Here is a 22,374-nt window from a genome sequence, read left to right as displayed (position 1 = left end):
TTCAGATAAACAAACGCGAACAATGTCTGTATTTTGTAAATCGAATTCTATCTTAGCAAATACCCAGGAGAAATAAACTATATTTTGTTGTCAGTTTTGTTTTGTATCTCAGACAACTATATTATTTTAGTTACTTGAGTTTATATAGACGGAGAGACAAGACATCTGCTTCTACAGCATTTCTTTCGGAGATTGCACGGATTCAGTTAAACATGTCTGTATTTACATGGTCGATTAACTGCCTGTATGACAGATTGATTGATCGATCAATGTTTGGTTGATTTTCTTATCAGTAGTCGAAAATTATGAAATGATATGGTCACTGTAAAAAAATCACGATTTTGGGAACTCGATGAAAACATAAAACCAATTTACGCGTGATTCAATCGAAAGATCACGTATTTGACCAATTTTATGTGAATATGATCTAACCGCAAGGAACTCTGGGAATGAGAGTGGTATTTGACCTCAGTAAAATACATGGTGCTGATTGGACACGCTTTTAGAGCGGCATGTCAAATTGCCAGAGAGGGCGCTTTAAAAACACCATTGTAAACAAAATCCGGCCATTAACTTGGTTTCATGTGAGGGGATGACCGAATAAACTGACTTTGGATGGCGAAGATATAAATAATATAACAGAATTATACTTTGTCAATTAAAATAACTAACAGAGTTAGAAAAATCAATAGAATAATTGAACCTTATTTCGCGCGAATTATAATGTACGCTAATTTATTCATAGTCAAATAAAATTTACATATTTTTCTAAATATACAATAAAATGTTTCTGTTACTGTATAGATGTGCTCAGTGAAAATATGCAGAGCCTTGAAGAGAAAACTGTCTCTCTAGTGTCTGTCAGGTTAACGGGTGAAAAAGAACGAATATTATGAATATAATAAACTGTTTTTAATATGCCGGTATGTATTATGATCACGTGAGTGATTCATGCGCCGTGAAGGGATCGACCATTTTACTGGAATATTTGTTTTCAAAAAATGCAAGCAGACAGAGAGAGAGAGAAAAAATCAGTCACGGTGTTTTAACATCAAGTAATATCAGAAGCACGTTTTCAGTTCTAAAATATAATCTCACTATATGATGAGAGCATTCTGAGATTACAAAAAAACAAGACAAATTTGTAAAAAATTATTAGGTTCAAATGATATCTTCATTATGAATATATCCTTGCTAATTTTGTGAATTACATTTTTTATGTTTTGTAAAACTTACGTTTTATCTGTCAGTGTCCATTGTATGTTGTTTGTGTACTTGACCTTAGATGTTATATTGCGTATATTTTTATTTTATGTCAAATAAGATATTCTTTTCTGGTCTATTCTATTCTACGCTCACCCATAAATGCTCACCTTATGTCGTGTCTCACGCCCACTCGCGGATATTGAACTAAACGCCCTCAAGTGGTGATGTGCAAATGTTTTTATTATTCAAAATGGCGGCGCACATCGAGCGAGCATGTTTATTTTGATATTTTCACATTTCCGAAGTTTTTACCACTTTAAGACAGTATCCACTGAACTATTTTTTAACACATCGTGTTTAATGTAGTATGATCATGTCTACTGACGATGTTGACGATTGTCAGCAAATTTCCATTGAAATACGACGATGTAAACAACAAACAGATGCTGTTTCTCGAGTGACAGCGAAATTTACAAGACTGCAAGTAATCACATGTGTCATCTCGGAAATAAGTTCAGAAACATGCACGGAGAAGTTGGTAAGCTATTTTTTTAATAAACAGCATTCTTCGATTTTTTTTTTGGTTTCGACTTTTTAGGCTGAAGTTTAGTTGTAAAACGGTATTTATTAAATGTTCATGGGTCAAAGGTTACACAGCCAGGATCTCAAGGATTAATAAATCTCCCCGTTTTAGTTTAAGTAAATAGAGATCACCTATACTGAGGAAATGTGTACTTGCTTAGAATCGCCAGCAACTTTAAGGGTGAAGTGGTTCTGTATCATAACCACAATATTACTTGAATTATTCTCACAGTTTTCAACAACTGCACTAATGTACAGCACAAAACATTGAACATGAACAAAAACTATGGACGATGAGTTATTATTTCATGTGTGAACTGAACAGAATTCAAGATGTAGTGACGACAAAATGTTGCGTGGGATTTAACAAATGCAAAATTATTTTTTGTGTTTTTCCTCGTTTTAATAATAATATGCTAGACTCATTCGATGATGTTCATTTTGATAAAGTAAGAATATCTCATCACCTTATTTCCACCCGATTGACATTGAACTGTTGGAAAAAGAAATTCAAGTTGAAAATCAAATCATTTGATTTTTGAAACAGACGTTCTGTCCACATATTACGCGAGATCTCGCATTGAATGGAAAATCACCTGATGTTTGCATCATTTTAATTTTATGCGTGAGTTGAGTGAGATTCAAAATGGCGTCATGTATGACTTAAATTAATATTGGATTGCTGCATTAAATGAATCAGCTAATTCAATTTTTGATATTTTCAAATTATCATCACAAATTCTAGAAAGCAATTAACTTTTCTATTTACTATTGACACAGTCCTTCAATCATATCAATATTTATAAATTTGAAATTGAACCAGAGTTGATGTGGACTGACATTGGAATATTTACATATGAAATCATTCACACTGCACTCATTCACTAGAAATATTACTCCATTCATGGTCTGAATTGCACAGATTCGTGTTTGCTACAAAAACGCCATTTTCCTCAGATACAGCACTAAGCGCTTTCCTTTGATGATAAGTAAGCTCGTTCAGAGAAAAAGCTAGCAACACGTTTATTTGATTCCGCCATTTTAATTTTACCAACTAATGTGTAGTTTCTGTTGTGAGTTCTGATTGGGTGATGCAAAAGACCCGAAGTGAATCTTTATAACCGTTTAAGGGCATGCGACATACAGTAAATCGTGGTGAAATCTGCCAAGGGTTAATGTTGAGGCTTCAACCGAATAAATGCTCCTTTGCTGGCAAAGATGTACTCCATTATGCTCATTATATTTTCATATTCATCTGGAATGGACGTGAGAAACATTCAAACTGTTGTAACTTTCTATTTTTTAGGTGGCTTTAAATCTAGCTTACCTTGCTTTCAAAATTACAATATATGTAAATTTTGCAGACCAATCTGTCTAAACATCACTCATATTAAAACATACATAAATAGTAAAAATATAAATTGAAATTATTTATAAAATTTGATACTCACTTTAAAAATTGAAAGTTTTCATAAAAAGTTAAAGCAAGGTGAGTTGAGTTAAGCTCCGATTGTATTGTATATGACAACTAGTAACATTTAAATTCACAATAACAATATGTGTAACGCTCATATTAATAAATAATGCTTTTTATGACATGGAAACTTGAAAAATTACAAAACCTAAAATGTTTTATAAATGCGTTCATTTAGAAAAAAATATGTGCTTCAATTTTCAGAAATCTGCTCCTAAACTCTTTTTTTTACTACAGGAATCTACTTTGGAAGGTTTTTGTTCTATTCTGGCAACCAGCCAACAATGTTGGTTACAGTGTACGGAGGAATCTGACAGGTTGCTGGAGGCCTACAATGACCTGGTGATCACACTCATTAATTATGCTAATTTACCAACTGAAAAGACCAATGAAGATGAAGGTATGTAATCATTACCTTATATGGTAGTAGTGTATGCTAATTTACCAACAGAGAAGACCAATGAAGATGAAGGTATGTAATAATTACCTTATATGGTTGTAGTTTATGCTAATTTACCAACTGAAAAGACCAATGAAGATGAAGGTATGTAATAATTACCTTATATGGTAGTAGTGTATGCTAATTTACCAACAGAAAAGACCAATGAAGATGAAGGTATGTAATAATTACCTTATATGGCAGTAGTGTATGCTAATTTACCAACAGAAAAGACCAATGAAGATGAAGGTATGTAATAATTACCTTATATGGCAATAGTGTATAGATACACAAATGATTACTTTGTATGATAATGATGTGTAAATATTCAAATGATCACCTCATATCGTAGTGCTGTATAGATATGCAAATTATTACCTTATATGGTATTGCAGTGAAATGGTTAACACATGTATTATTCTTGATTTACGCAAACTATGACCTCATATGGCAGTGGTGCATATATATAAGCAAATGATTACCTTATAAGGTAGTGGTATGTAGATATGCAAATGATTACCTTATATGGTAGTGGTATGTAGATATGCAAATGATTACCTTATAAGGTATTGGCATGTAGATATGCAAATGATTACCTTATAAGGTAGTGGTATGTAAATATGCAAATGATTACCTGATAAAGTAGTGGTATGTAGATGTGCAAATGATCACCTTATACGGTAGTGGTATGTAAATATGCAAATGATTACCTTATAAGGTATTGGCATGTATATATGCAAATGATTACCTTATAAGGTATTGGCATGTATATATGCAAATGATTACCTTATAAGGTAGTGGTATGTAAATATGCAAATGATTACCTTATAAGGTAGTGGTATGTAGATATGCAAATGATTACCTTATAAGGTAGTGGCATGTAGATATGCAAATGATTACCTTATAAGGTATTGGCATGTATATATGCAAATGATTACCTTATAAGGTAGTGGTATGTAAATATGCAAATGATTACTTTATAAGGTAGTGGTATGTAAATATGCAAATGATTACCTTATAAGGTAGTGGTATGTAGATATGCAAATGATTACCTGATAAGGTAGTAGTATGTAGATATGCAAATGATTACCTTATAAAGTAGTGGTATGTAGATATGCAAATGATTACCTGATAAGGTAGTAGTATGTAGATATGCAAATGATTACCTTATAAAGTAGTGGTATGTAGATATGCAAATGATTACCTTATACGGTAGTGGTATGTAGATATGCAAATGATTACCTTATAAGGTAGTGGTATGTAAATATGCAAATGATTACCTTATAAGGTAGTGGTGTGTAAATATGTTACTCTTAATTTATGTTAATATTTTTTTTCCTTCCCAGTTGATACAGAGAATCTCATTAAATACATTCCAAATAAAGCATCCTTTGTTTTCAAGACGTTTACTGCCGTACTCAATCACCTTTGTGCGCTTTCTGATGATGATGAACAGTTACATTTTAATAAGAATTTTATTCGTACAAATGCTGCTGACTTTATGATACTGAGTGCCAGACATGTTGAAATCCATCACTGGAGTAATGAAACCACAAGACAACAATCATTAGGTAAAGACTGCACCAAAAGAATGAGAATAAAATGAGCCTCTCTTTCAAACTTTGATTTGAGTTTATTTTAGACTGAGATGGAATTATATATTCATCACTGGAGTAATGAAATCACAAGACAACAATCATTAGGTAAAGACTGCACCAAAAGAATGAGAATAAAATGAGCCTCTCTTTCAAACTTTGATTTGGGTTTATTTTAGACTTAGGTGGGATTATATATTCATCACTGGAGTAATGAAACCACAAGACAACAATCATTAGGTAAAGACTACACCAAAAGAATGAGAATAAAATGAGCCTCTCTTTCAAATTTTGATTTAGGTTTATTTTAGACTTAGATGGGATTATATATTCATTACTGGAGTGATGAAATCACAAGACAACGATCATTAGGTAAAGACTGCACCAAAAGAATGAGAATAAAATGAGCCTCTCTTTCAAACTTTGATTTGAGTTTATTTTACACTCAGATGGGATTATATATTCATCACTGGAGTAATGAAATCACAAGACAACAATCATTAGGTAAAGACTACACCAAAAGAATGAGAATAAAATGAGCCTCTCTTTCAAACTTTGGTTTGGGTTTAATTTAAACTTAGGTGGGATTATATATTCATCACTGGAGTAATGAAACCACAAGACAACAATCATTAGGTAAAGACTACACCAAAAGAATGAGAATAAAATGAGCCTCTCTTTAAAATTTTGATTTAGGTTTATTTTAGACTTAGATGGGATTATATATTCATTACTGGAGTAATGAAATCACAAGACAACAATCATTAGGTAAAGACTGCACCAAAAGAATGAGGATACAATGAGCCTCTCTTTCAAACTTTGATTTGGGTTTATTTTAGACTTAGATGGGATTATATATTCATTACATGTTTATTTCCAAAGTCAGAAAATGTTAAAAAGTTGAGTGTTGAATGTAGAACTATTGCCGCTGTACGGAGTGCAATAGTTTGTACAGTTCAAAACATTTTTTGTTGACATTTTGAAATGACAACTATTACTTCAAACAGAACATAGATAAATCATAATAAGATTGTAACAAGACGACTGCCTTCATACGTACTTTGTGATATTCTCGGAATTTTTTTTTTAGATTTGAATTATATTTTTATACTGGTATATTTAAACTATTTTTTTAGATTTAAATTCAAATTTTTATTAGAATTACATTATTATTTTAGATTTAATTTTTTTATAGATTCAAATTATTTTATTAAAATTCAACTATCATTTTAGATTTTTTTTTTAATTTTTCTTTTAGATAATCTTTCTTGATACTATTCATATAGGCTTTACAGGTAGACCTTTTGGATATTGTACATTCTTTAATTGAAATGTGCATTGCTAACAGCAGAGCTATCTCAGCTGAGACGCTGCTTGTTCGATATTTAATCTCTTTTTTTAGATTTAATTTTTTTTATAGATTCGATTTAATTTTTATTAGATCTAAATTATTATTTTAAATCTAACTTTTTTGTAGATTAAATTATTTCTTTTTAAATTAAATAATATTTCTAGATTTTTTTTTTTTTACATTTTTAGATTTAACTTATTTTTTTTTTCTAGTTTTTCAGGATCTGCTATGTCAATACTGCCATAGTTCTTCTATACAGCAACTGTTACGAGGAACCCCAGAAGATGAAGATTCCAAGGCTATTTTTAGAAAAGGCATTTTTGGTAGAATTCTTATCAAATTACGACAACATCTAGCAAGAGACACCTGGAAAGTTGATCTTTCAAGTCGTCACATCTTTAAATGGTGTCTTTTCCATGTTAAGGTAATTTTCAACTTTATCACATATCACCACCGGAGGGGGCTTTTTTCTACAACTGTTTTGTAATCACTTAATCTTGTCAGTCAGTTAGTAATTATGTCCATTTTGACTAAAATTAACAAAAATTGTAGAAAAATGCAAAAAGTTGTAAAATTTTGTGCCACAAAAATTGGGAGGATGATCCCCAAAAGGTCGCACATCCTGGTATGTCTGGGGGTATAGATTCACTATCAAAGTGAGTTTCTCAACTATTTCTTTCTATAATGCAAGTAGCTGTCATTGTTCGAAAGTTCAAAAACAGTTGAAAATATTGGTCAACAATACCCCAGAAAATGCCAGGATGTGCGACATTTAGGGGTCATGCATAAGTTTTTAGACCTATTTAGTTCGACCATCTTGGCAATCATCCAAAATTTCAACCACATTGAAGTGTTTTAGAATACAAAATAACATTAAATTTTTAAATTTTCAGTGTAGAAATTCATTATTATAAAAATGCTTTGTCAGAAAATCAACATTTCCATAGAAACACAATTATTCGTGATGTTTCTTGGCCTAACCCACTGACAATTCTTCTTCCCATTGAGCATCCCTATCTTAGTGACTTTCAGATCGAATATTTCCAACGGAATTGCTGTTCCTGGATGACCCTCTATCTTACTGACAATTCTTGATGTCTTTTTAGCATCCCTATCTTGGTGATCATTTAGATGGAATATTTCCACCAGCATTGCTGTTTCTTGATGACTATCAGGTAAATTGTAGAAACCATATTCCTGTTCAAAATGTGTTTAAAATATTCCTGAACTACCATATTTGTTGTATTAGAAGTGCATGCAATAAATGACCTGTTATGAACAAGTGTGATGACTATGAGTTGCAACCAAAACAAGCATTTTGGGCTTTGCCCTCGTTTGGGGTGCATTGCTAATAGAGCAAATATGGTACTTTTGCCTCTGATGTTTTTTTTAATCACCAGGGGGCTTTTTGTACACACATCAGGCAGCATGAGGGGGTGGGATCTCAAGGTACAGGTGACATAGATGAAAAATGACAAGCTTAATTTATTGATTGTTTAAATTAATTTCTTTTCTTTATTTCATTACATGTGTAATTAATATTTTTCTGATTTTGCATTTTTTTAGATTGAAAATAAAATTCTTGGGATACAGTGTTTACATCATATCATTAATAATGTGGTAAGTATAATTAAACAGCACCTGATTAATTCATATACACTGTATTAATCCAACAGGTCCTAATTCATGGTCTATACAATTTTATGCATTTCCCTTGGCAACCAACGATGTGGTTTCATTAGCTCTATATTGATTGGTTCCTTACTGCTTCTGCTAATGACTGGTGTGAAATGTGACAAACTATTACATCATATGAATTCAAGTGGTGTTTCATATACAGAGAAACACTCCTTACTGCGTATTACTTCATATTACAAGATTTTTCAGAATGTTATCCACCCTTACTTTTATCTGCCCTTGACATGTGAGTTCATCTAGTGTGAATCTTCTTTGTTGGCAGTAGATTCCAATTTACTCCAACTTTAAAATTAGCTTCACTCTACAAACACTTTGATGCAATTATTGTTGATATCCGCTACAGCTATTCTACCATCATTACACACTGCTACACCACGGGGATAACTCAGTCCATCCTTGTCACTATCAATCCTGCAAATAAACTGACCATTGCTGTCATGCTTAGTGACTTTATGTTCACTGCTTACATATACATAATCATTCTTATCTACAGCCACTCCCTTGGGATAACTCATTCTACTGTCACCAGTGGAAGAGAATTCAAACATAAACTGGTCATCAGAATTGAATACCTGAATACGGTGGTTCCCCCAATCTGGCACATATACAATCCCTTTACTGTTAATAGCTAACAAGTAAGGTCCATTGAACTCTTCTTGCTTATCTCCACTTTTCCCAAATGACTTAATATACACACCACCCTGGGCATACTTTCTAATACAATGCTTACTAAACTCACTCACATACACATTCTTAGTAACAGGATTAATTGCAATTCCACATGGATGATCAATTTCAGAGCTTCCAAACTTTCTAATCAACTTTCCATATTCATCACTCACAACTACTTGTTTGTTATTTTCATCTGTCATAAAGTATTCATTATCATCTGATATTGCTACATCCCGTGGATTGAATGTCTTTGCAAACTGACCAGTGAATGTAAGTGATTGTTTGTAATTTCCATCGCTGTCATGCATAGTCACTCTATTGTTTCCACTAACAGCTGTGACAAAGTCACCATGTTTATTTATGGTTATTCCCCAAGGATAGCTGAGCTGTCCTTCACTTCCTGCGTTTCCCACTGTCTGTACTAATCCTCTGATAACAGGAATATGGAATGGTGATCCTGGTATATGTTGGTTACCAATCGTCATGGCAACTTGCTGTTTTCGTTCCGTTTTTCCTGTTATCATCACATGATATGTCCCATTGTTATTGTCTGTAATGTCAATGTTTTCCCATGATGCATCAGGGGTCTTTGTTTTCACTTGGATATTTTGACGGGGAATGATTTGTTTTCCTCTGGAATCTCTGGTTGTGATGAGCAGTTTGACAGGTACACCTTTCACAAGTTGTTTTGGAATGTTTTCAACTGTACTTTTGGATGGACAGACATCACATTTGATCACTCCTATCAATGCATGTGCAGCAAAGTCACTACTGGGCTGGAACTCAATGATATCATGACTGATTGGTGGTATTGTTTCCATAGCAACCATCTCTTTTATGCGCTTTGTAGTTTCCGGCTTGGTCGATAGTAAGTGTACAGCATTCCCATGATGCACCAGTGTTTCTAGATAATGATGTGTGCTGACTATGTTGCCATGGTGAAATTCCCAATCATTGATATTCATTGCTGCATCTTTCAGGTCCATCCTAGCACTTTTATCCAAGGCATCTATCAGCATCTTTTCTTCTCTCTTTACTCTCTCCATCACTTCCTTTGTCCTTCTCTTAACTTTCTCTTTCTCTGCCTCACACTGCTTTCTGATTTCTTCTCTTGTAGATTCAGCTGCTACTTTTTCTTCTTTCACTTGCTTCTCTTTGACTTTTAACTGTCCTAACATTTCCTTCAGTTGTGTTTTATACTCATCTGCTACCTCCTGTAAATCTCTATGTACGTGTTCAGGAACTCTGTGTTTAACTATGGTGCAGTCACTGCATACAGGTACTTGACAAGTGTCACAGTAAAATTTCAGCTGGCTGTCTTTATGGACACTGCAGAAAACTTTGGACTGTACCTTGAGATGACCCCTAGATTGTATCTCTCTGTACTTGTCAATTGTAAGCACTTCATGAGAACGCAGTGCTGGAATGCGTTCATGGATAGTAACACATACATCACAGCAAAACAGAGGACAATCTACACACCTGTGAGTTGCTGTCTTCTCTTGACATGTTTCACACACTGGTGGATGGTCAGTACTCGGCTGCCTCTGTCTCTGGAATGTGTCAAGTAGGCTTGTTAAAAAAAAATTGGACTTCAGTTCCTGGATGGGTGTGTCACACTGAATTCTACATGTTGCACACTTCAAAACACCCCCAGATTTAGCCTTAAAAGTTACCAAACATTGCTGACAGAATGTATGAAGACATGGTAGAACCTTAGGATTCTTGTAGATCTCCAAACAGATGGAACAGCTGAGGAAATCCTCAGTAACTTCGTCTAGGAGAGACTTGTTGGATGCAGCCATAGCCATTGTAGTAACGTTAGTTGTATTGATTTCACTCCTTAGCATAGTGAAAATTCACAATATGTATTTTCTTCATTATTGGTATTCACAATGGCTGCATGGGTTCAATGCTTTTCAAATCACTGTCAACTTAAGGGGTCTTCTGTATACTCTTGGATTTATGTCAAACCCTCGGTATCATGTGACTTTGTTTACACTGACTTTTAATTCTTGTAGATCTCCAAATAGATAGAACAGCCAAAGAAATCGTCATTAAATACAATTGGGAGGGAAATGTTGAATGCAGCCATATTGAATGTGGGGGGGGGGTGTAAATTGTAGTGCTCTCTAGGGAAGCGAAAATCAACAATATAAAATATACCGGGGGTATGCATTTCCTTATTGCTGTTTACAATGGCTGCATGACAAGCTGATTTTACTGCTTTTCAAATCATTGTCAGCCTAAGGGGTCTTTTGTATACATACAAGTGTATTCAACCCTTGGATTTATGCCAAACACGAGATAGCACGTAACTTTGTTAAAGTTGACCTTTGACCCTGTTTGACCTACATTTAAGTTGTTTACAGGTATTTCAACCTATTGGAAAGAATAGAAATCACAATATTTTGTTATAAAAGTGCTGTTTAATTATAGCTTTGGTTGTATGTCATTTTGGTGTTTTTATCCAGTACTAATCTTGGTTTTTGAGAGAATTGTGTAAAATCATTCTTTTATGAAAAATAAATAGTATTCCCCATAATATCCTAAAAACTTATTACAATCATAATTATTTATTTATTTATAACAAAATATATTTTTCACTATATGTGTCCAAATAATATTTTCTGATATATAACAAGATATTTGTCCCCATAGTAACCAATGTTAAAGTGCTCAAACATCGTCGTTTTCATGTTTTTTAGCATTTTTTTTATACACAAAGTAGTTCCATGTTCATATGTTTTAATGTGACTATATGGTAGTGCAGTTGAATTAGAAATTTCAGTTGTATGCATTTGAAAAGAAATTTAATTGAAAATGGCTGCCAGAGTAAATTGGGTTGAACACTGTGGCCAAAGAACAGTCATTGTTTCCATGGAAACAAATTTCACGTGCCTAAATATTTTGTTTGATGGAACCTTCCACTTAACAAAATATAAAATGCTTGTTGTTCTTTTAAAGTTTCTGCATTGTTAGCTCAATGGATCCATACATGTAGGTCTATATACAAATACTGTAAATGTATTAATTATTCACTGGATTTTAATTTATAAATGTCATATTATTTTTTTCTCGTGTCCTCAAATGAATTTTGAGATATGACATAGGAAATAATTCAAGATGTTGCTAATTTAAAATAAATTATATTCTCACACTGAGAGTGTTGGCATTTTAGCTAAATTGAGATTATAAATATTCAAAACAAACAGGGACTATGTCATCAATTGATAATTATTTAGGTTTTCACATTAGTTTGAATTTTATTTTATTAATATTTATTCCTGACAGAATGCTACAGAACTGAAATGGTATGGCAGAGCTATGGTGATATATGAAGCACTGTACAAACAACTTTATTCACAGGAAGTAGTGATGTTGGAAGTACTACTGCCATGTCTAGTAGACTTGCTGGGTGTAATAGAGAGGTCACCACGAAAGGCTGATGAACCACACATGGTAAGGTTTATATCAGTCAGTTCTAGGTAATATTAGTCAGATGAGTTAATCTATCAGTACTGTTGGGTTGGTATCAGTCAGGAGAGGTTAACATCAGTCAGCTCTGGGTAATATTAGTCAGAGGAGGTTAATATTGGTGAGGTCAGGTCAATATCAGTCAGGTCAGCTCAATATCAGTCAGATGGGTCAATATATTAGTACTGTTAGGTTGGTATCAGTCATTGAAGGTTAATATTGGTGAGGTCAGGTTAAAGCAAACCTAAATGCGGCCTTAATTTATAGTTGTGTATATTCTAAACTGTATTCGAAATAATATTGCAGTGGTTTAATTTTGTTTTAATTATAACTGTAGCTTAGATAGGCATTTGAAGTGCTTGCAATTAAACACCATGGAGGCCATTCATGGAGGGAATAAACAACGAACGAGCATATTTAACATCCGGGTACTTTTCAAAGCTATGACGTTTTAGTATCTGATCACATTCGTATACACCATTGTACATAGCCGTTCATGCTGCCAAGCATTGTGTACTACTAGTATAAACTCAACTTTTATATGCACAATGTGCTTTTTAAAACTTGGGTTAGAGTCTTATGCGTTTGAACCACAGTATTCTGAGAGTGGAAGCCCAATTGCGTTAAAGTACCGTACTTCCCCGATCGTAAGCCCCTCCCGAGTATGAAGCCCATTCCTATATTTTTACTAGGTATTTATCGAGTTGAGAGCATTCACGATTATAAGCCCAGAGTGTTTTTACTGGGCGTCGACGATATTCTTTAAAATATGCGTGTAAAAGGTGTGTTTCATTTCATAATAATCGTGATTGGCATGGTAGTTTGGTTCGTGTTTTTTTTATGAGAAAACTCGCATTAATTTCAGAGTACATAGCGAACGTACACAACGTGGTTCGCATCCTTTCTATTCTGTCATTTACTCAGGATGAACCCCGATGTTGCAATACTGGAGTAATCCATATTTCTTTGAGTAGTAGCTTTCGAAAAGCCAAAAATGTGATCGTTAAGTCGTGTACCAGGTTATTGGGCATGGTTTACTTTGAGACTATCATGAAAGGCCTAGGGTTTGAACGATGTGACATGATGTTGGCGACCATGACATTCATCCTCCACGCTAAGTTTACCCACGGTTACTATTAACTGTCGTTTATATTTCGGAAATTGCGAATCACCAGTTTTTAATGAAAAAATCATTGTTTTTTCGTTGCAGTCAGTGCTACAGATCGCATTTTAACATTGCGGTAATTCACTTCCGCATTGCGTTAAAAAATCATCGTCAATAATCGGAAAATTTCATCGTTACGACACATCATTTTGATTGGTTAATGTAAGACATGACCTGTTATGTCAAAGGAAGTTGTTCCAGGTCAAATCGTGCTGAAAAACCTCATGGTGGAAAATTGCTTTGCGTCGAGTTTGCGTACGATCGAAAACATACCAAAATGACTCAAGATAATGATAAATGCCTTCGTCCACTGTTTCCTCACAGATCCTACCCATTATTTCACCGTAAATTCTGACGCTATGTAAATCATATTGTAATAAAATGTGTGTGTTTTTTTATGAGCATGTTTGTTTCTTCATTGTAAGTGTCGTGGAAATCAATGACGCATTTTTTTTTTGAAAATAATATTATTTTCCCGAGCCCGGCGTGGTGAACGAATAATTGTTTTGGATAATTTTTCGTTGTTAGCAAGATGGTTACAGTGTTTAACCCCAAAACAAAATAATCTTTTCTGAGCTGGTCCTCGAGTATAAGCTCATCCCTTACTTTTCCCTTACGTGTTCATGCCTCCGGGCTTATGATCACGGAAGTACGGAAGATTCAATTCAGTCCAGTGTGAGTGATGAGAGTATATCGTCGACGATGTCCCTTGTTTGGATAATAGTTTTATTTCAAATTACACGGGAGGTCTGTGAACAATCTGCTTGGTGTTCCTGTGACAATTGTCCCATGATTTGCCAGTGCAGCCCCGTGAATACATGAACGAAGATGTTTCCATCACCACCCTACAGACTCAAGATTGCATACTCCAGCATCCATACTTTGAATAATTTGCACGCCGCACAGTGCAATACTGGAAACAGCATTTATTAGACAGTTAGACAAAAAACAAAACAAAATGCCTGTCTCGATCAATTGCACATCCATAATGTTTGTATGTTGATACGCTTGTAAATAACATTAACGTAAAAGTCGAAACAACATAGACTAGAAATCAATTCACTAGTCCAGCCAACTATGGCTCCCTAAGTTGCTTATATTTAATCAGATACTATTTCGTCATCATGCTTTGTTACCTTACCCGTTTATACCTCATGAGGGCGTTTTTTATGGCAAGATGGCGCAAACGGAAGTCCTTCGCAGGTTTATGGTTTCTCATATTTAAATCATCATAACTCTGAAGATAATCATTTTTTTTTATTTTTTTTTTCAAATTTATAATCACTATACATAACTTGATGAATACAAACACCAAAATAGGCTCTATTTAGTTCCCCTTTAATATCAGTCAGGTCAGCTCAATATCAGTCAGATGGGTTAATATATTAGTACTGTTAGGTTGGTATCAGTCATTGAAGGTTAATATTGGTGAGATCAGGTTAATATCAGTCAGGTCAGCTCAATATCAGTCAGATGGGTTAATATATTAGTACTGTTAGGTTGGTATCAGTTAGGGGAGGTTAATATTGGTGAAGTCAGGTTAATATCAGTCAGATGGGTTAATATATTAGTACTGTTAGGTTGGTATCAGTCATTGAAGGTTAATATTGAGGAGGTCAGGTTAATATCAGTCAGGTCAGCTCAATATCAGTCAGATGGGTTAATATATTGGTACCACAGGTTGGTATCAGTCAGGGGAGGTTAATATTGGTGAGTTCAGGTTAATATCAGTCAGATCAGGTTAATATCAATTAGCTGGGTTAATATATTGGTACCGCAGGTTGGTGTCAGTCAGGGGAGGTTAATTTTGGTGAGGTCAGGTTAATATCAGTCAGGTCAGCTCAATATCAGTCAGATGGGTTAATATATTAGTACTGTTAGGTTGGTATCAGTCATTGAAGATTAATATTGAGGAGGTCAGATTAATATCAGTCAGGTCAGCTCAATATCAGTCAGATGGGTTAATATATTGGTACCACAGGTTGGTATCAGTCAGGGGAGGTTAATATTGGTGAGTTCAGGTTAATATCAGTCAGATCAGGTTAATATCAGTTAGCTGGGTTAATATATTGGTACCGCAGGTTGATGTCAGTCAGGGGAGGTTAATTTTGGTGAGGTCAGGTTAATATCAGTCAGGTCAGCTCAATATCAGTCAGATGGGTTAATATATTAGTACTGTTAGGTTGGTATCAGTTAGGGGAGGTTAATATTGGTGAGGTCAGGTTAATATCAGTCAGGTCAGCTCAATATTAGTCAGATGGGTTAATATATTAGTACTGTTAGGTTTGTATCAGTTAGGGGAGGTTAATATTGGTGAAGTCAGGTTAATATCAGTCAGGTCAGCTCAATATCAGTCAGATGGATTAATATATTAGTACTGTTAGGTTGGTATCAGCTAGGGGAGGTTAATATTGGTGAGGTCTGGTTATGTCAGTCAGATGGGTTGATATATTAGTACCGCAGGTTGGTGTCAGTCAAGGGAGGTTAATTTTGGTGAGGTCAGGTTAATATCAGTCAGGTCAGCTCAATATCAGTCAGATGGGTTAATATATTAGTACTGTTAGGTTGGTATCAGTTAGGGGAGGTTAATATTGGTGAGGTCAGGTTAATATCAGTCAGGTCAGCTCAATATTAGTCAGATGGGTTAATATATTAGTACTGTTAGGTTTGTATCAGTTAGGGGAGGTTAATATTGGTGAAGTCAGGTTAATATCAGTCAGGTCAGCTCAATATCAGTCAGATGGGTTAATATATTAGTACTGTTAGGTTGGTATCAGCTAGGGGAGGTTAATATTGGTGAGGTCTGGTTATGTCAGTCAGATGGGTTGATATATTAGTACCGCAGGTTGGTATCAGTCAGGGGAGGTTAATATGGTGAGGTCAGGTGAATATCAGCCAGGTCAAGTTAATATCAGTTAAGTCAGTTTAATATCAATGTGATCAAGTTAATATCGGTCAGATCAATTTATAATCAATCCAGTCAAGTCAAATTAATTTATCAGGTCAATATATGTCAAGTCAGGTTAATATGTCAGGTTAGGTTTTTATCAGCCAGTTCAGGTCAAGTCAATATCAGTCATGTCAATGTTAGATATGAGTGAGGTCAAGTCAATACCAGTCAAATCAGGTTAATATTACTCTGGTGAGGTAATTAACCATTAATAAAAGGTCAGATTATTGAATACCAAATATTGCTAATCACTGACACATATTTATTTTTTCACATTGTAGGTCAATAAATATGATGATGTGTTTCAGATCTTACTGTCCAATATGGAGTTTGAACAGAAGATAATGCTCAGAAGGGTGTATACAAAATATTTACATTTATTTGTACAGAGAATGGGCATTACTGTGGTTAAACACTTCAAGGTATTAAAACATGCTTGTCCTATAATACATACTTATATACATAATGATCTATTGATAGGTCATTAATACTCTTCATTACACTCTATAAACACCTCTACATATAACCTATACTTAATTTATTGTTTAATGCATCAGAAATAAAGTCTTGCATGGGTGTATTATTGATTTGCATTGTACAATATTTTAAATGTATAGTTAATACACTTCCAAATGTTATGGCAACAAGATACAAAAGTTCTAAATAGTCATCTCCATGGAGGTTATTATTGCATTTACTGACCTTGGCAACAAGATAGAAAAGTTCTAAATAGTCATCTCCATGGAGGTTATTATTGCATTTACTGACCCTGACAACAAGATACAAAAGTTCTGAATAGTCATCTCCATGAAGGTTAATATTGCATTTACTGACCTTGGCAACAAGATACAAAAGTTCTAAATAGTCATCTCCATGGAGGTTATTATTGCATTTACTGACCCTGACAACAAGATACAAAAGTTCTGAATAGTCATCTCCATGAAGGTTAATATTGCATTTACTGACCTTGGCAACAAGATACAAAAGTTCTAAATAGTCATCTCCATGGGGGTTATTATTGCATTTACTGACCCTGGCAACAAGATACAAAAGTTTTAAATAGTCATCTCCATGGAGGTTATTATTGCATTTACTGACCCTGACAACAAGATGCAAAAGTTTTAAATAGTCATCTCCATGGAGGTTATTATTGCATTTACTGACCCTGGCAACAAGATACAAAACTTTTAAATAGTCATCTCCATGGAGATTATTATTGCATTTACTGACCCTGTCAGTAAGATAGAGAAGTTCTAAATAGTCATCTCTATGGAGGTTATTATTGCATTTAGTTACCCTGGCAACAAGATACAAAACTTTTAAATAGTCATCTCCATGGAGGTTATTATTGCATTTACTGACCCTGACAACAAGATACAAAAGTTCTAAATAGTCATCTCCATGGAGGTTATTATTGCATTTACTGACCCTGGCAACAAGATACAACAGTTCTAAATAGTCATCTCCATGGAGGTTATTATTGCATTTACTGACCCTGACAACAAGATACAACAGTTCTAAATAGTCATCTCCATGGAGGTTATTATTGCATTTACTGACCCTGACAACAAGATACAAAAGTTCTAAATAGTCATCTCCATGGAGGTTATTATTGCATTTACTGACCCTGACAACAAGATACAACAGTTCTAAATAGTCATCTCCATGGAGGTTATTATTGCATTTACTGACCTTGGCAACAAGATACAAAAGTTCTAAATAGTCATCTCCATGGAGGTTATTATTGCATTTACTGACCTTGGCAACAAGATACAACAGTTCTAAATAGTCATCTCCATGGAGGTTATTATTGCATTTACTGACCCTGACAACAAGATACAAAAGTTCTAAATAGTCATCTCCATGGAGGTTATTATTGCATTTACTGACCCTGACAACAAGATACAAAAGTTCTGAATAGTCATCTCCATGAAGGTTATTATTGCATTTACTGACCCTGACAACAAGATACAAAAGTTCTAAATAGTCATCTCCATGGGGGTTATTATTGCATTTACTGACCCTGGCAACAAGATACAAAACTTTTAAATAGTCATCTCCATGGAGATTATTATTGCATTTACTGACCCTGTCAGTAAGATAGAAAAGTTCTAAATAGTCATCTCCATGAAGGTTATTATTGCATTTACTGACCCTGACAACAAGATACAAAAGTTCTAAATAGTCATCTCTATGGAGGTTATTATTGCATTTAGTTACCCTGGCAACAAGATACAAAACTTTTAAATAGTCATCTCCATGGAGGTTATTATTGCATTTACTGACCCTGACAACAAGATACAAAAGTTCTAAATAGTCATCTCCATGGAGGTTATTATTGCATTTACTGACCTTGGCAACAAGATACAACAGTTCTAAATAGTCATCTCCATGGAGGTTATTATTGCATTTACTGACCCTGACAAGATACAAAAGTTCTAAATAGTCATCTCCATTGAGGTTATTATTGCATTTACTGACCCTGACAACAAGATACAAAAGTTCTAAATAGTCATCTCCATGGAGGTTATTATTGCATTTAGTTACCCTGGCAACAAGATACAAAAGTTCTAAATAGTCATCTCCATGGAGGTTATTATTGCATTTAGTTACCTTGGCAACAAGATACAAAAGTTTTAAAAAATAACATGTAGCTTTTCACTGTGAGATATTTTGGAAATTTATTTTTCAATAATTTTTTTTTTATTTCAGAGATTATTTCGGATTATAGCACAATACTTAGAAGTCTATGACAGCCCTGATGAGGTTGCTAGGTTACACATATTAAAATTATTGAATATGCTAATTAAAGAAACATGGCCAAGGTATAGTTATAATGGTTCAAACTGGTCTGACCAGGTTTAAACAGGAAACCTGTATAAACCGGGCTGACCCAGTATAAACTGGAAACCAGTAGAATTAAACCAGTCTGTTTTTTAAGAATATATTTTTCTCTCAACCATGCTGGAACAATGTGAGCAAATAATATTAAATTGCTTTACCTCAAAATGCATTTTATCACATTTTAGATCACAGCTAACCCAATTTCTATGTCACCTTTTTAGAAATTCAACACACACAGAAACCTATGATGATGGTGAAATCACCCCCAACTTTTTATAATGGGTGTTTGCACTTTTATTTGAAATATTAATATGCATGACTTGTAGGAAATATGTAACTCTTCATCATACTGACTCAATTTATCTTTAATCTTATTAACCGTCCAGGTCCTGTTTTCAGAGCTTCATACTAAATCTGGTCAATAAAACATTAATCTTATTAACTGTACAGAGCCTGTTTAATCTCTAAGTACTTGTTATGGCCATAATTCACAGCACTGGTTGAATTAAATTTTTGTGAATCAACAGAAATTATTGAAAAGTGCAAATAAATTCAAAATTCTTGAAAATACCTAGACAAATTTTGTGTTCTGCTGTTACCATAGAAACTAGTGTAAAAACATTCCAATTTAGTCTGTGTGGTGGTGGTGGTGGGGGGGGGGTTGATTTACTGCATAAACAGTTGATAGCTCATTAGAATGCTGGCAACCATGGAACCAGTGAATTAATTACAGAAACTAGAAATCACCCCCCCCCCCAATCCTTGCACAACTGATGATGCAGCAACTCAAAACCTTTTTTTACAAAGTCAAACATATTCAGATCATCATATTTAACATATTTAGTCACATGACCTTATAATTATGAATGATCTCAGAGTGCAACGTTAAAGTCTGAATCATCAACAAAAAAAAGAAAATTCAAATCGTGACACGTTTCTCTTTGAATCTTACCAGAATATCCTGTCGCATTGATGAATTATTGAAATTATTATTAAAATTGATATATGACATCACTGTGGATGAGACTACAACACCAGACACAGGTGAGTTATTCAGTATTATCAAGGGTAGATAAATGTAAGGGCAGGCATGTAGGGTGATATGTGATGAATTCTTGAAATCATTATTAAAATTGATATATAACATCACTGTGGATGAGACTACAACACCAGACACAGGTGAGTTATTCAGTAATATCAAGGGTGGATGAATGTAAGGGCAGGCATGTAGGGCGACATGTGATGAATTATTGAAATTATTATTAAAATTGATATATGACATCACTGTGGATGAGACTACAACACCAGACACAGGCGAGTTATTCAGTAATATCAAGGGTGGATAAATGTAAGGGCAGGTATTTAGGGTGATGGGATAAATTTCCGTTGAGGTCAACATATCTGAGATTAAAAGTTAATTTTGCATGCACATCCTAAAACTCTACTCCACTATTGTTTTTATTTGGTACCACAAAAGTCATTTGAGGTCATTATGAATGAAAAATAATTGACAATGAGTTTGAGTCTGTCATCAGAACTTTTCAACATGTGTTACGTCATCTAGTGCGTGACAATGTTAGTTTTATTTTGTTTACAGTTTTTATTTTATGATCAATTTTCAATTTAATTTCAGTGAATCAAGCAATTCTGGATAGTTGCAGTGAATGTTTAGTGTTGCTATGGCGATGTTGCCCTGAGGTTGAACAGAAATTAATAGAAGTTATGAAAGTCACTGATAATAAAACTGTGTTAAGACTCATTGGTTTTGTGTTATCGGATTGTAACCATGGAAACCAACAAATAGATGCTTCTGTGATTTCTTTATGAATGAGTAAAAGGAATATATTAGTGAATGTGTGATGACTGCATCAACAGTTGTGAATTTATGTAAATAAGCTCAATGACATCACAAATAGTTGTGTAGTTATGCAAATGAAGATGCCATCCTCAATCACATTGAAGATATAATGGCCTTGAAGTTATGCATTAATGAAAGATGACATCTCCAACTACGTTTACATCAAGTGAATATTTCAAAATTATCCCACAATTTTGTGTGCTCGTCCCGTAACTGACTGTGTCTGTGCGTCTCAAAATCATGTACATTTCAAATCCAGTGTTTTGTATTTAAATAGTTTAGCTACTAAAATTTAATAAAATGGTTAAAATCATGTAATTTGTGTGTAATTTCAAATTTTAATTATCTCTGTGTCTGTTTAAATATTATTCTGATTATTTTGGGTTGTGAAATATCTGATTACTTGAGCAAATGATTGTATAATATTGTCAGAAACTTTATAAATATATCACTATAGACAGGTGTTCTTTATACACAGGTTTGCCCTGGGACTGTGTGAAAGTGGTCACTATAGGCAGGTGTTCTTTATACACAGGTTGCCCATATGTTTTGCCTTGGGACTGTCTCAAAGTGGTCACTATAGACAGGTTTTCTTTATACACAGGTTGCCCATATGTTGTGCCTTGGGACTGTCTAAAAGTGGTCACTATAGACAGGTTGTCTTTATACACAGGTTGCTCCTATGTTATGCCTTGGGACTGTCTAAAAGTGGTCACTATAGACAGGTTGTCTTTACACACAGATTGCTCCTATGTTATGCCTTGGTACTGTCTAAACGTGGTCACTATAGACAGGTTGTCTTTATACACAGGTTGCCCATATGTTATGCCTTGGGACTGTCTAAAAGTGGTCACTATAGACAGGTTGTCTTTATACACAGGTTGTCCATATGTTATGTCTTGGGACTGTCTAAAAAGTGGTCACTATAGACAGGTTGTCTATACACAGGTTGCTCATATGTTATGTCTTGGGACTGTAATCGTGGTCACTATAGGCAGGTGGTCTTTATACACAGGTTGCTCGTATGTTATGCTTTGGGACTGTGTGAAAGTGGTCACTATGG

The 22,374-nt window shown here is 34.2% G+C and overlaps 3 protein-coding genes and 1 long non-coding RNA gene across 4 annotated transcripts; 3 read left to right on the top strand and 1 right to left on the bottom strand.

The window, feature by feature from the left end:
* Positions 1-1,469: 1,469 nt before the first annotated feature.
* LOC102806442 (uncharacterized) lies at positions 1,470-7,307 on the top strand. The gene is made up of 5 exons (XM_085494382.1): positions 1,470-1,744; positions 3,500-3,662; positions 5,048-5,272; positions 6,860-7,071; positions 7,200-7,307. Exons 1-5 carry the CDS (start codon positions 1,574-1,576, stop codon positions 7,305-7,307), a joined length of 879 nt encoding a protein of 292 aa, XP_085350508.1. The 5' UTR covers positions 1,470-1,573.
* A 469-nt stretch (positions 7,308-7,776) lies between these two features.
* Positions 7,777-11,070, top strand: LOC146730022 (uncharacterized). Its single transcript, XR_014927804.1, has 3 exons — positions 7,777-7,822; positions 8,214-8,267; positions 11,039-11,070. It is a non-coding gene; the product is annotated as an uncharacterized LOC146730022 (long non-coding RNA).
* On the bottom strand, positions 8,132-10,854 carry LOC146730023 (E3 ubiquitin-protein ligase TRIM71-like). Its single transcript, XM_085494251.1, has one exon. It carries the CDS (start codon positions 10,826-10,828, stop codon positions 8,642-8,644), a length of 2,187 nt encoding a protein of 728 aa, XP_085350377.1. The 5' UTR covers positions 10,829-10,854; the 3' UTR covers positions 8,132-8,641.
* A 770-nt stretch (positions 11,071-11,840) lies between the features above and the next one.
* On the top strand, positions 11,841-21,629 carry LOC146730021 (TELO2-interacting protein 2-like). Its single transcript, XM_085494381.1, has 6 exons — positions 11,841-11,852; positions 12,312-12,479; positions 16,891-17,031; positions 19,322-19,434; positions 20,409-20,497; positions 21,087-21,629. Exons 1-6 carry the CDS (start codon positions 11,841-11,843, stop codon positions 21,278-21,280), a joined length of 717 nt encoding a protein of 238 aa, XP_085350507.1. The 3' UTR covers positions 21,281-21,629.
* The last annotated feature ends 745 nt before the right edge of the window (positions 21,630-22,374 follow it).

Source organism: Saccoglossus kowalevskii, chromosome 20, assembly GCF_978046115.1.
Source record: "Saccoglossus kowalevskii chromosome 20, keSacKowa6.1, whole genome shotgun sequence".
Taxonomy (NCBI): domain Eukaryota; kingdom Metazoa; phylum Hemichordata; class Enteropneusta; family Harrimaniidae; genus Saccoglossus; species Saccoglossus kowalevskii.
This window is presented reverse-complemented; position numbering and strand designations above follow the sequence as displayed.

Excerpts from the sequence above, each read along its gene's own strand:
- LOC102806442 (XM_085494382.1), top strand. The coding sequence starts at position 1,574 with ATGATCATGTCTACTGACGATGTTGACGATTGTCAGCAAATTTCCATT. Across the intron at positions 1,745-3,499 it reads AAACATGCACGGAGAAGTTG|GAATCTACTTTGGAAGGTTT; the intron begins GTAAGCTATTTT and ends TTTTTACTACAG. Across the intron at positions 5,273-6,859 it reads CACAAGACAACAATCATTAG|TTTTTCAGGATCTGCTATGT; the intron begins GTAAAGACTGCA and ends TTTTTTTTCTAG.
- LOC146730023 (XM_085494251.1), bottom strand. The coding sequence starts at position 10,828 with ATGGCTATGGCTGCATCCAACAAGTCTCTCCTAGACGAAGTTACTGAG.
- LOC146730021 (XM_085494381.1), top strand. Across the intron at positions 19,435-20,408 it reads ATTAAAGAAACATGGCCAAG|AATATCCTGTCGCATTGATG; the intron begins GTATAGTTATAA and ends GAATCTTACCAG. Across the intron at positions 20,498-21,086 it reads GACTACAACACCAGACACAG|TGAATCAAGCAATTCTGGAT; the intron begins GTGAGTTATTCA and ends ATTTAATTTCAG.